This window comes from Haliotis cracherodii, unplaced genomic scaffold (genome assembly GCF_022045235.1).
Source record: "Haliotis cracherodii isolate W230 unplaced genomic scaffold, xgHalCrac1.p SCAF_7, whole genome shotgun sequence".
NCBI classification, from domain to species: Eukaryota; Metazoa; Mollusca; class Gastropoda; order Lepetellida; family Haliotidae; genus Haliotis; species Haliotis cracherodii.
Window position 1 is genome coordinate 5297000 of NW_027266330.1, and position 14726 is coordinate 5311725.

A 14726-nucleotide genomic window follows, 5' to 3' on the forward strand; every position below is an offset into this window, starting at 1 on the left:
CATATTTTACTGCCGCTTCCACTTTGTGTCTAAAGAAGAAGCAGTAAAATCCGTTAAACATACCTATCACTGCCTTAACATCGACAGAGGAACAAGTGTAAGTCAAACAGAAGCTTTTGTAGCTTTTTATTTGAATTTTCATTACTGTGGCACTACCAGGCGAAATTGATCAGCATCTAATAACGGACGCTGTTTGGCCTCTGAGACATATTATGTTTTATGCCGTTTGAATGAATGTATTCAGACAGTCTGGTTTGTTTGTTTAAAGTGGCAATCCTGCATCACTTCGGGCCTTCCAACCACATTCAGCTGGCACGCCGTGATATAACTGGAATAGTGCTAAAAGCTGGGTTAAACCCAACTCACTCACTCACTCACTCACTCACTCACTCACTCACTCACTCACTCACTTACTTACTTACTCACTCACTCACTCACTCACTCACTCACACTCCTATTTTTGATCACTGTATCTTTATGTATGGACGACTTTCACGTAGATGTTATTAATGATGAAGTCTAACATTTCTCGTATGAAAAACACATGCTTATGTTATTGTCGGAATCGCACAATGGGCACTGCTTTTAGCAGGGGTGTATGGTTATAGAAACTGTGTGTCACAATTGAATCATTTGTGGGGCATCAAACTTTCTCCCCAGTCAGTCGATACTGAAACATGACATTTTCTTAAATATTGATGACAAACGAAAAAAACAATTCCAGCAAAATATTGATTTGCTTTATTAATATATACGTTGATTAACATGGAAGAAACAAGTAAAAAGTAAGCAAACAAACATGTTAATTGTATTGTGTCAATTTGGCAAATAAAGAAAATGAAAGTAAATTCATGAAGCGTTACGTTTCTAATGAGATAATTATTATGCATATATTTCTGTTTGCACTGAGTGAGTGAGTGAGTGAGTGAGTGAGTGAGTGAATATTGCTTAACGCCGCATCAGCAATTTTGCAGCTATTCGCGGCGAGAAATGTCTTTTGTGTAATCAAATATCAACCAATAAAGTAATAGTGATGTTGAAAATCACTAAAATCGCAGTCATGTATCACATTCATAGGTAAAAGACTGACTGTTCAGGTAAAAATCTATATTTTATATTCCTTCAATATCTAATATATCAATATTTAATTTCCTTCAAATACGCTAAAATCAAGTGATTAGAAACTGTGTTAAAAATTCAGATAAGGTATGAACATTATCATAAAAACGTTGTCTGACAAGTGCAAAATCAACACATTCCATCAGAATGTGCTTCATAGTAAGAGGGCTATGGCAAGATATACACAACGGTGGGTCTTCACCCTTCAATAAAATGAATGTGTATGACTGTGGCCAATGCGGCACCGCTGTAAAACTACTTCATCATGACGATATAAACCAGAATGTGCATTACCTCCAATCAGTGGTTTGATAGCATGAAGTTTGTTCATAGTCTGGGTATTCCATCTTTTTTGCCAGTGATCATTCACATATTGTCTGATGGAGGGTTTTAGATCAGAATATGGGAAGTTTGTGTTTGAAGTTGTTTTTTTAAGAGCGGCTTTTGCCGAAGAATCTGCTTGACAGTTGCCACTGATGCCAACATGACTTGGCAGCCAACAAAAAGTTATATCTTTTCCAGCTACGGATAAATTGAGACTGTTTGCACTGAATCGTGATATCTAGGTTTGACATTAACAGAACATGTATAAGCATAAGATGTTTTAGGATTATGTCATCCCAACATTTCTATTTGGAATAAAAGACAGCCACATCCACTCTAGGTGACACGCAATAAATCACACGTGCGTGTCAGTCAACACAGTAATATAGACTGTAAATACTGTAACTAATATGAAATCACCATGTCAATCAATAATTATATAAATATTTAGAGACAATATACACTTTAGTTGATAATTTCCTGAAGGTGTCCTTGAATCAGTGAGTAATGGAACCGAGTTGTAGGTCTCATCACTTGATGCTACTCGAAAGGTCGCCTCTTTTTCAACGCTATCATCAGCAGGAAACCTAGAAAGAGAGTAACACGACAATAGACAAGTGCATGGTTCGACTATTTGGAAACACATTCGTCCATTCAAAGCAGCCGGGATGTCTCATAACATCACCAACACTAAAGATTATGTCAATAACAACACTAATTTTTCAGGTATATGACGGCGGTCTGTGAATAATCGAATATGGACCAGACAATCCAGTGATTGACATCACGAGCATCGATCCATGCATATTAAAGTGAGTGAGTGAGTATGTTTTACGCCGCTTTTAGCAATATTCCAGCAATATCACGACGGGGGACACCAGAATTGGGCTTCACACATTGTACCCATTTCGGGAATCGAACCCGGGTCTTCGGCGTGACGAGCGAACGCTTTAGCCACTAGGCTACCCGACCGCCCCCATGCATATTGGAATACGATGACATGCATCAACCATGCCAGCGAGACAACCCAAATCATCCCGTTAGTCGCCTCTTGCGACAAGCATAGTCGCCTGTTACAACACGAATGAAACTATGACACTAATGCAAGTAAGACGGTGGACGTCTATGCTGTTGGAGGTGCGGCCAGACGCAAATGCTGATGGTACCTCATTTCGTAACAATGGAGTGAGTGAGTGAGTACGGTTTTACGCCGTTTTTAGCAATATTCCAGCAATATCACGGCGGGGGGACACCAGAAATGGGCTTGCACACATTGTACCCATGTCGGGAATCGAACCCGGGTCTTCGGCGTGACGAGCGAACGCTTTAACCACCAGGCTACCCGACCGCCCCCCGTAACAATGGAAGGGAACGTGAGTTATGTGGTACTCGCTGTTATGGTCTGACAGCAGGTATGCCGTTTCTATTGTTTTTATATACGAACACACTCGTACAGCAGAAGGAGCATGCAGCTGACAAGTAAAAGAGTCCCTCCCACGTTGTGTCTGTCCCAGTCCGGATCTCATCTGATGTGATTGCAAGGATTAATGCCATGACCGACTGCAAAATACAAGTTTGTTTTTAGTTGGTTTTTTTGTTTAAGGTCGAACTCTGTAATATTCCAGTTATATGACGGCGGTCTGTAAAAAAATCGAGTCTGGACCAAACAATCCAGTGATTGACATCAATTGTGATTGCAATTGGGATGCGATGACATGCATGATCCAAGTCAGTGAGTCTGACCACCCTATCCCGTTAGTCGCCTATTACGCAAAATACAAGACAGGTACGGATGTACCATGTTGATGTCCATATGGTACAACAAATAACAGTAACGTTAGTTATGCTTATTTCTGAAGTGGGTGAGTATGGTTTTACGCCGCTTTTAGTCATATTCCAGCAATATCACAATGTACCCATGTCGGGAATCGAACCCGGGTCTTCGGCGTGACAAGCGAACGCTTGAACCACGTGCACTAGGCTACCCGACCGCCCCTTATTTCTAAAGAACAAATGTTGTCTACTTAGTAATATATCACGTTATTTATTTGCATTGTCAAATGTGTACGTGATTTTCTCTTGGAATAACCAAGCATCATTTGAACGATGAATGCTCTCAGTGTTTGCATTTAACTTATAGCATATTTCGGGTAAGTTGTGATTAGAAAACATGAAACATTTCAAACAAATACCATCAGTACGGAAACCTTGTCACATGAGCTTATACCATGCCTGGTATACATGTTCCTATCAGAAACAACGACACTAATGAAGCCCCAGCACCACATGCGTGTTCCCATCAAGGATGACTGATGACGCCTCAGTATGTGTTCATGATATTCTGATCCAATTTACAATGTGCCACAATGGCAGCTATATTGAAAATCCTTGTCAAAACTCAGCCACTGTAGATAAAATTGACGTTACATTTTTGTTAATGTGCAGACAGTATTTTAACTGAAAGTTCCATATTGAACATATTATCTGAATTGATCATCTACTGTGACCATGCCCTTAATTCTTTCAAAATGAACTCTCGGCTCTCTAAAACGGCTCTAATCAGAAACCTATGGACCTAAGAACCTGAAACGCCACATGCTTAGTCTCACCAAACATCAAGCCTAATTTGTTTCAGAGGTTCGAATCCCATTTCAATATGGCCACCGTCTAAGCCGTCAAACGTATTTAAGGGCATTACTCAGCCATTTTTTAATATTAGATTTGGTAGATTTGACATTGCAATAATTTACTTTTTAACCTTGATTTGACCTTTGTGTTCTTTTTGTTCAAAGTTCACATATTTTATTCTTATGAACCTTATGATTTATAAAGGAGATACTGCATGATAATGGCAATGAAAGATTCAAAGCATCGTGAAAAGCATTTAACTTTGATGGACACAGACGATGTTGATTTTTTTTCTTATAATCTCTTGAACAAAACTTGCTGAAGCTCAGCATAATATGGTAAAAGTGTAATAAAATCAACCAATGAATATGTTACTTTAAAAATATTAACGATGTTTTTGTTGTTGCAGATTTCATTGATGACAAAGAGTTGTTTCACATGTAGAAATTAGTCGTAATTGTGTACATGTAAGTAGAAACTAATTGCCCTTTGAACTGACCTGGGAGGTAAACAACAGTCCATAGTTCTGTACGAAGTGGCGCTGGCCAAATGCCTGCACTGTAGCCACTGGAAACAATGCGTAGTTTCCACAGAACGTTCCAAACGTTAAACACACGTAGATGAAGAACAGGGGCTTTCCGGCTAGCTCATTCAACTGATAGGACGCCATCAGCACTGTGAATACTGCACACAAACACAACATAGCGACCTGTAACACAGACACATATTTCAGTGTATAGTCATTTGCAGAAAGATAATTCCGAAATGATGATGACGATTTCAAAAATTATCATGTGACTCTTCCTCGTAAGTTGTCTGATCATGGCCTTAGTAAAGCATTCAAAAAGTGTTAAAGAAAGGCGGTGGAGAACATTCCAAAATGCATCAGTGACTCTTGCTCATAAAATGTCTGATCAAAGCTTCAGTAAAATTTCAAAAGGTTTTATGGTTGGTGGTTCAGGACATACCCTATTTAAGACCAAAATGATGTCCGATATTATTCCCTTTTTTGGCTTGTACTATATATTCCCATGTGCGTTAAGGTCAACAGTTGACTTGAGTTAGGATTTCTTATGATTACGGAAATGGTTTTGTCTCTTTTTGTTTGGAGCAGTTCATACATGTTAGTGTCAGTTACATATACCTGAAGGGGGCACAGATGGTCAAGTCGCCTAAGGCGACGCGATTCGCTGTGCAGAGTTGCGTCCCTTTGACACACCAGATACCTATGCTTGTGGGTTCGAATCCCGGTTCGCCCCGATTATGTTTCTAGGTTTGTGAGCACCATATCTGTGCTCGTGGATTTCACTGAAGTGGTAAACGTCTAAGACCTGTATCACTTCGGGCTTTCCTCCCACGTTGCCTGACCGAACGAGATATGACAATGTCGCATTACACCCCCGTGTGGACAACACATTTGTTTCGTGAATCTAGCAACGGTATTGGTGCTTCTCAACACACTGAACTTGCACGATTATGTTTCTAGGTTTGTCAGAACCATATCTGTGCTCGTGGATTTCACCGAAGTGGTAAACGTCTAAGACCTGTATCACTTCGGGCTTTCCTCCCACATTAAGCTGACACGCCGTTATACCTGGAATAATGTTAAAAGCGACATTAAACCCAATTCACTCTCTCACTCACTCCATATACCTTAAAGGATACTTTGTCACCAAAATGTCCCCAGAAAATTCTGCCGCCAGCGTTGAACAAGGAGGCGAAGCTTCCAACAATTGCCAGGAAGTGATCATCATGGATGATAGACAGTCCGTAAGCCTAGAATAATCAGTTCAAATATAACAAACTAAAAACATTTCATTTTAAAGCTAAAAACGATATAATTAACTTGTTTCTACAATTTGGATGCATATTTTCCACAACACCAATTCATGTTGTATTAATTTACACTTGTGGCATATGATTACAAACAACAATTAACCTAGAAAAAACGTCAGGAACATGATGGAGTCTTTCTGCGAGTGAGTATGGTGATTAGCAGAAGTTCTAAAACCATAGACTAGATTATCCCAGACATGATTGACAATAATAGATCATTAAAAGGTTAATAACATTTATTTCACAGTACCATTTTCAAAAAGTGGCAATTGATCGCCAACACCCAAATGCATATCACCATGCAAGGGACGGCAACAACTTTGAACGTTGTGGCCCCATATACCCTCCAGATTAATAATAAAGTATTTGTTCAAATATTGGCAAGATTTTATTGGACCTCCTACAGGGTGGTGTACCTCATATTACATGAGTAGCCTTATTAATTTATCAAATCAGTAGTAACATTGTCTAGATCACGATGAAGTGGCTTACCTTCCAGAAACTTCCAAAAAACACAAGGCCCTGACTGTTGAGGAGCAGTGCAAACCACAGCAGCCAGAAATCTTTCGTCTTCCAGCTGTGTCTCCAAGACACATATGCCTCCTCGACTAGACTGGCCGAACTATGAGTAATATCCAAATAGAGACAAAGGACAAATGCATATGTCATTGAATTCAATGAATGTTTTATATCGTGTCATGGAAGGTGACAAGTTGGAATGCATACGAATGAATATATACACTGTGTGAATGCTGTTGATATGCGTTTTTAGACGTTTTATAGGTTTTGGAAGCAGGTTGTTACAACAAAATCAGTAATCACTTATGGGACCATATTTGGCTACAATGAAGTTTTGGCAATTCGAACAAGTTTATATTTTTATACAAAGATTTTTGTGAGAATAATAAGTGATGGATCATGTTGTTTTGAAGTCTCTAAGTTAATTGATATGAACGCTTGACTGAACGGAATTCTGAAGACAAGTACTGAAAACACGTGATAAAAAGTTTGAATCCTTAGCCATCGTTTGCCTTATGTTCACTCCTAGCACAATACACTTGAAGCATCCCTCAAAATCACTGAGGACATGTGCTTGGAAACACTGCATAAAAAAACTTTACATATGATGTTTATATGAAACTGAAAATACGACAATATTAAAATGAATATATATGAACCTAACGTCATATTTGGTGTCTCCTGGAGAAGGGATGAACTTTCCTCGAGCATCCTGCGATCTTCCCTTTCTCCGGAGTCTGTGAACATTTCCTCTCTCACATTTTCTTCCTCCCCTTCAATCTGCTATCAACGAACAGGGCACAATTTTTCACTCGTTATATGATTCTACTTCTCCAGTTATAAAATCACCCCATCCCATGATTCCTAAGAAGAAATATTCCTGGATAATTCATGACACGAGGCGATGGGATAGCCTAAAGATTAAAACATAATTATGCACGTTGTGTTTGATAGGAACATTGTTTGTGAAGCCCATTCCATTTGTGTTGTTGGTGATATGTTATTATTAACAATTAAAACGATTAAATTATCCAGTCATAAACTCACCTGGACTGTTGGAGGGTCTGTGAGTAGGATGATTCCCATCACTTGTAGAGCTGCGTAACAGGCACCCAAAACACTGAATACGCGAGGGACTCTGTTCAAAATAGCCTCTTGTGTAAAAAAGCTAAAACGGACAAAATGAGACATTTTACTAAATGACACAAGTAAAATATGTACATTTATATGATGGGTAGGTTCATTCGGAGGATAAAGGAACGGATATAACCATTAAAAATAATGGAATAATGAAATCCGTCTTCATCAGCTGATGAATGTCAACAAATACAATTTCAAACCGAAGCCATCACCTTGCCACCTGATGGATCAGACTTTGCCTCCTTCAAGGGAGAAGGCGTTAGAAGGTCCCCGTAGTTTAGTATCTGGCTGATAGTGGTGTGTTTTGGAATTGTATCACACACATGTATAATGTCTGCCAAATATTTTGTTAGATTTTTAGCCTCATTTTGAATGTGTCTCGCTGTCGGATTTCATCGTTAAATGTAATCTGAGCAACAACGTTGCTTGCTTTCTAATCCGAATTTTCAACACAATGATAGTGTTTCATTTATGATTGCATAGCATGGTGGTCTACCTTCAGCTGCTGGCGATCTATAGCCTGTTTTTATCTTGTATCGTTATGTATAGTGCTATTCTCTTTTATAATTCCGTACTAGTTTTATATCTATTTCTGTGATGAATCTAGTAATTTTACTGTCCTTCGTTGACAGGATTTTATACAAGTTTTCAATATATATATATAGATATATATATATATATATATATATATATAGATATATATATATATATATATATATATATCTATCTATATATCTATATATATATATATATATATAGAGATAATTACATATATATATAGATCTATATAGATATAGATATATATAGATATATATAGATATATATATATTATGTTTAACTATTGATAGGCACGATATGACTGAAATATTGCCGATGTGACTTAAAATTTAACTCACTCACTGACTCACTCATTTATGATTGTGAGGAACGTCTGACTTCGGCTGACCAGTCAATTTTCAACACCTACTACGACGAGACGTCTGACTGCATACAGGAAGTACATTGTGAGGAGTCATGGACCATGTCTGAACACAGTATGGAGACCGAGAGAAACAAGTGATTTTGAGAAAACATGAATTGGTGTTCCAAATTGTAGGGGGGGGGGGGGGGGGGGGGGGGGGGGACGGTTGGCCCAGTCGTCTAAGGCGCCGCGATTCGCTGTGCAGAGTTGCGTCCCTTGCAAGCACCAGAAACCTATATTGTGGGTTCGAATCCCGGTTCGCCCCGATTATGTTTCTAGGTTTGTCAGCACAATACCCGTGCTCGCTAGTTTCACCGAAGTGGTAAACGTCTGAGACCGGTATCACCTTCAATCTTTTTCTCTTTGGAGTTTGTTCATCTGGTTTTGGACAAACTAGGTCTTTACATGGTTCATGGCAGTGCTGCAGGATCTGACCATGAAGATACCATCTACTCTAAAGGGAGATTGTTTGTGGTGGGGTAATTGGTGGTATAAATGAATTCACATTATCAATGTTACTTGTAACCTGGTTCCATTGTAAATCTCACTTCATTACTGCTTTGGAAAATCTCTAATATACACCAGACCTGGTGCATCCGAAGACATCCTTAAGTGTTGGTACTTGGTAGTCCTTGGAATGGGTCGGTACAATACCTTCAAAGCCTCCTTCCAGTCAACTTTAGACACATCTATGACACATTATCATGGACACGCTGAACCGTCTGATACTTGTGTGACCTCTTATAGACATCTGCTATGCTCAAGGAGAAAACAGTTGATCTTCGATACTTCTGCTTCCATAAGCTAAAATCCCATTCGCGCCCAAACCGGGTATGATCAAAAAGCGGGAAACAAAGTTCAAAGGAATGATTCCTTCCTGTCACAATCCTCCAGATCATTTACATCAAAGAAAACTTATTCTTTTTTTGTCCCACACAATTATCACAGTACAGACTGATTGAATCTGAATGCATGGCAAAGGTATCCAGATAGTCATAGAAGATAGCTTAGAGTAGAGTTATCACTTGTCCCTAACTATCAGCTTCATCTACCACTTCGCGCTGGACGACTAGTTTGAGTTGTCATTTTGAGGGACCTGCATCGGCGGTTGCGACGTCAAGAGTGTCAAGGTCACAGAGTATGGCCACAACTGCGATGGTTTGGTTAGTGAAAAGTCACGTTTTATGCTTCACCGTATGGATGGTAGACGTCGTGTTTACAGATGTCGCAGGGAACGTAATGCACGAAACTACATACAGGAAGTGGACAAATTTGGAAGTGGTAGTGGCATGATGTGGGCAAACATTTCCTACACTAATAGACCTGACTTGGTGCACGTTCTGGGGAATTTAACGGCACAACGTTGCATAGATGATAATCTATCCTTCACAATATGCAACCAGTGAACGTCTTTTTCCAACAAGACAACATGGCCTCACACGGTAAGACTAACAACTTTTTTTCCGGAAACACAACATCCAGGCCTTGCAATGGCCCTCCAGGTCTCCAGATTTAAACCCAATCGAACATTTATGGGATGCACTGGATCAACGACTGCAAGCACGTCAGCAACAACCCCAGAACCTCTGGCCGTTGGCACAAGCTCTACAGGCAGAGTAAGTGAACAATCCCCAGGCAACAATTCGGGATATGATTGCTTCCATATAGCGACGATGTCAGTCAGTGTTAGACTCTAATGGTGGCCATACAACATATTAAGAACAGATGACCTTCACCTTTAAAATGTGTGCCATATGGAACATGGGTTAATGATATACTGATGTGTGCCAGCTTGGAATAATTACCATCTGTTGATTTTTTATTTGATATCTAAAATCACTTTTGCATGGGTTTGTTTTTGGCAGAGGATATATGTTTTGAAATTTGCCTCGGTTTTTAGATACTATATCTGATCAATCGAAAGTAGTCATGTATGCTGAATTGTTTTTCAAGTAATGTTTTTATAACGTTACGAAGGAACGCGATAAAAAAAGAGGAATATATTTCAGTACAGTTCGCACGTCTTTATGACGTCACAGCACAATTGTTTCCTTACACCCATAAGGTCCCTTTCCTCGTGGCGGTTCACATATATATTTATATGTATTTGTACATCGTACAATTCCGACTTTATCATAACCATAAACCCTACTGGTAGTGAGTGAATATGGTTTTACGCCGCTTGTATCAATATTCCAGCAATATCACGGCGGGGCACACCAGAAATGGGCTTCACACATTGTACCCATTTTCGGAATCGAACCTTGGTCTTCGGCCTGACGAGCGAACGCTTTAACCACTAGGCTACCCGACCGCCCCCTACTGGTAGGGCAGGACAGGCTTACTCTTTTTTGCCAACACCTGGTGTCATCTGAATGGATGTTCAGTCATCTATTTATATAACAAATGTTATATTTGGGATTAAGAACAGATTCTCGTACTTTTGTGGGTTGAGTTCCGTCCGGGATTCGAACTCACACTTGCCAGAATGAGGTACCTAATCGCCATCACATAAAGTCAGTGATCTGACCCACTCAGCCACCGAGGCACATGAACGTCCGACAACTGGTAGTCTAGATCACGTACTTTGTGTATCCCTCTGACAAGTGTAAAAAATCGAACCTGGATATTCTCTGGCATTGACATTTCATGTGTATAAATCACTATCCAATGGTGATGACACCAGCTCTTCGCAAAAAGGTTACAGTATACTGCATCCGTGGCATCCGTCACCAACACATGCACAGACAAGTCAATTGTTCACCTGATAATCACGGGATCATATGGTACTAGTCAACCTGGAGAACTGCACCAAGCATATTTTTGTCAGCCTATATGATGCGCTAAAGTGGAAATGTCCACCACATATCTACCATCAAACGGTCTAAAAGAACTTGAATGTTGTACCTTGATAGTGGTATGACGCTCCTAATATATTCGTAGATCGATGGTACCTATAAAGTTGTGAAATACAGTCACCAAAGGCTGGAGCTGCTGGCATATATGTAGTGCCGTAGACCGAAAACGGTACTTACTTTTGAGTGGTGGAATTATTGTCAAGGTATTCATTGTCAGGGTTGATGTACCATGTCTGAACATAGTCAAATATGAAAGGTCCACCTCCGAATCCTGCCACTGTTAGACCACAGGCCAGTCCTTTTCTCTGAGGGATCCACTGTCAGATAAAACTTGAATTTAAAAATACGTACGTACAGATCTGATGTTGTATCAAGCAGAATTACGGTGGTTCAATTCCCTTGCAGCATCATACAGAAATACTTCACAAGATATGGCTTGAGTGGTGCTGGACGTTGTGGGGATAAACCAAAAACAAGGCGGTGAGTATACTGTTTCTGAGTCAGGTATCCATGTTAAACTACGGCATTGTAACTCAGTGAAAAAGCACCATACATCTGGTGTAAATATGTACTAGTACACGCAGCCCTACACATACTTACATGCATGTCGCTATATAGGTGGAATAACCTCTCACCTTACCTGACCTCGTATACGGGGCTTCCAAATTAAATGGAAAATATGTATGTAATGATCATCTAAACTGTTTTAAGAAGTAAAGCACTACAAGAAAGAGCATTTATGAATGTCAACTTCTTTGTTATGAGGAACACAACGTTTGGGAGTATATGTTTACTCATTCTTCAGGTGGAATGTAGGACTAAGCATATATCCTAAAACGTTGTGTTCCTCACATTAAGAAGTTGACGTCCGTCAGTTCTCTCTCTTATGTGTCACTTCAAAATGCCATTCAAAGACTTAAAGTGTCATTACTTTCATTGCACAGCTCATAGGCACAGTGTATGAAATCCCAACACCAAGTCCAAACATCAGCCCATAGGTGAGAACCACGAGGTAGATGGAGTGTTCGATTGTGAGGGCGGTGAGCAGTGTGCCTCCGCTAAAAAAACAAATTGTTAAGGTGGAGGACAGGACCTACATCATGGTAAATCATGTTTAAAAGGGTATGCCTTTTTCCCCACTTTATCAATGCAAAGTATTTCGAAAGTATGAAGCTTCGATACTTAGAGGTTTGTAAATAAAGCGACAAAACCCTTTGGTGAGACAGGAAGATGTGACACTCGCGCCACAACTTGACATGAACTCGCTTGAGGAGTGAGTTTGGTTTCACACTCCTTGTTAAAGCACGCCAGTTATGCCATTGTATGTAAGCTTGGGGCAAAGCTGGTGTAGGTCATAGACACATTTCCAAGCGCATGGTGCTTGGCCGCAAGTCTGCACATCCTCAGTCAACACTCTGCTTTTCTCAGCCGAATAGGACCTAGGAGACCATGTGGAACTAGTTCGGTGCACCAGGCACATGGTTCTACACTTCCTGACGTGAACCTGTTGATCCTCATAGTGTTTCCATTTACTTTCATGTATGTTTGTAAAACCAAGAATAACCTGTCTATAAACAACGACTGTCATATTACGCGGACAACGAGATCGGGCGTTACAGTGATTGTAGAGATAACAGGCATTATCGCTTCTTAATTGCCAGAGGATGTAGGTACGTAGCTAAACAGCTGAGAGGACAGAGTCCTAGCCAGCATCCATGCCTAACTACCATGGTCGCATCAGTTTAAATTTCCAAAATGTAATCATACCACAGTTTCAGGGTTTTCCTTTTATGTTTTACTGATAACATACACATGACACAATCTAGTTTCAAGTCAGGGGGGACATGTTACACAATCAAAGACCATCATACCTCATAAGAACACATCCAATGGCCACAGTTACGCGAGGACCAAGTCTGTCATAGATCGCGCCCGCCAGGACGATCGTGCATCCCATGCCAATGATGGAAGCTGAGTACACCCATGCTGTGTCCGAGTAGTCGTAGAGGGTTTCATTTCTAAACTCTTCACGAAGGTAGGACGTGAGGTACGGGTTCAGGTTGCCTGTGGAAGAAGACAATATCACCTTGGATTGATCGGTTAAACATAGAAACATAAAAAAACGATGTTCTATAAAAACATAATGTCAGTTTTCTGGTGACAGTATGTGAGAGAGTGAGTGGGTTGAGTTTTTTAACAGTACTCCAGTTATATCACTGCTTGTGAGCTTGAGGTTGGAGGAAAGCGCGAAGTTATGCAAGTCTCAGACGTTTACCACTAGGTGTTAGTGTAAGTAAGTGTGAGCGAGTGTTTGTTTCATTCTATGTGTCTCAAGAGTTTAGGAAATAAATGTTTCTGTACATTTAATCAGGAATTATTTTACCACGATAGCATGAATACATAATGTGTTCGGCGATCTCCTGTGGCCTGCAAGATTACATTTACTGAACTTACACCACCATCATGCCTATCATAGCAGTGTAAAAGGCAAATGTATTAACGACAAGATAACACTGACTTACCAAATGTATATAATGTGCCCAATGTTATGTGAATAAGGACTCCGCCAATGATTACTCTGGTGGCAGGCCATCCGATCCAGCACGCCATCTTGTCCAGATGAGTAGCAAACAAAGTAGTCTTTCACGCAAATGTTCTATAATACAGTCGACGCAAATTGATAAAAAACGTCCTTGATTTTTGTTTGTGATAAACACCTCTGAACGTGACAGAATCGAAATGTCCGATTGATTATATTGTTGATTACCTTGATGACAAAACAATGGTACGTGCTGTTGACAACCTTGACATCCTTGATTGATAATGAATCTACTTTCATTCGTGAAATGAGAACGCTATAAGTGAATAAATTGCAAGTGGGGCCATGACATTTCATTGGCTATGACAGCAATTCTGTTTAAACATTTATATTTCTAGGCAATGCCCACAATCGGAGTTCTGTTTTGGTATTGTCTAGTAACATGATACACGGGGCTTGCGTTGCATTGTTGCACTGAACCTTGTCGCTCATTTCGTATTGTCTGGTAACATGATACGAGGGGCTTGCGTTGCATTGTTGAACTGAACCTTGTCACTCATTTCGTATTGTCTAGTAATATGATACGCGGGGCTTGCGTTGCATTGTTGCACTGAACCTTGTCACTCATTTCGTATTGTCTGGTAACATGATACGCGGGGCTTGCGTTGCATTGTTGAACTGAACCTTGTCACTCATTTCTTATGGTTTAACGCCGCTTTAAACAATATTCCAGTTATTTTGCGGCGTGTCAGTTCTGATGTTGGAGGAAAGCCCGAAGTGATGCAGGTCTCAGACGTTTACC

General features: G+C 40.1%; 1 protein-coding gene across 1 annotated transcript; it reads right to left on the bottom strand.

Annotated features, from left to right (window-relative positions):
* Positions 1-1662: 1662 nt before the first annotated feature.
* LOC139448098 (apicoplast pyruvate carrier 1-like) lies at positions 1663-14018 on the bottom strand. The gene is made up of 11 exons (XM_071229612.1): positions 13908-14018; positions 13257-13449; positions 12317-12443; positions 11563-11702; positions 7474-7594; positions 7091-7209; positions 6400-6529; positions 5725-5847; positions 4571-4780; positions 2898-3003; positions 1663-2030 (listed from the first exon to the last, which is right to left on the bottom strand). Exons 1-11 carry the CDS (start codon positions 13993-13995, stop codon positions 1984-1986), a joined length of 1404 nt encoding a protein of 467 aa, XP_071085713.1. The 5' UTR covers positions 13996-14018; the 3' UTR covers positions 1663-1983.
* Positions 14019-14726: the final 708 nt, after the last annotated feature.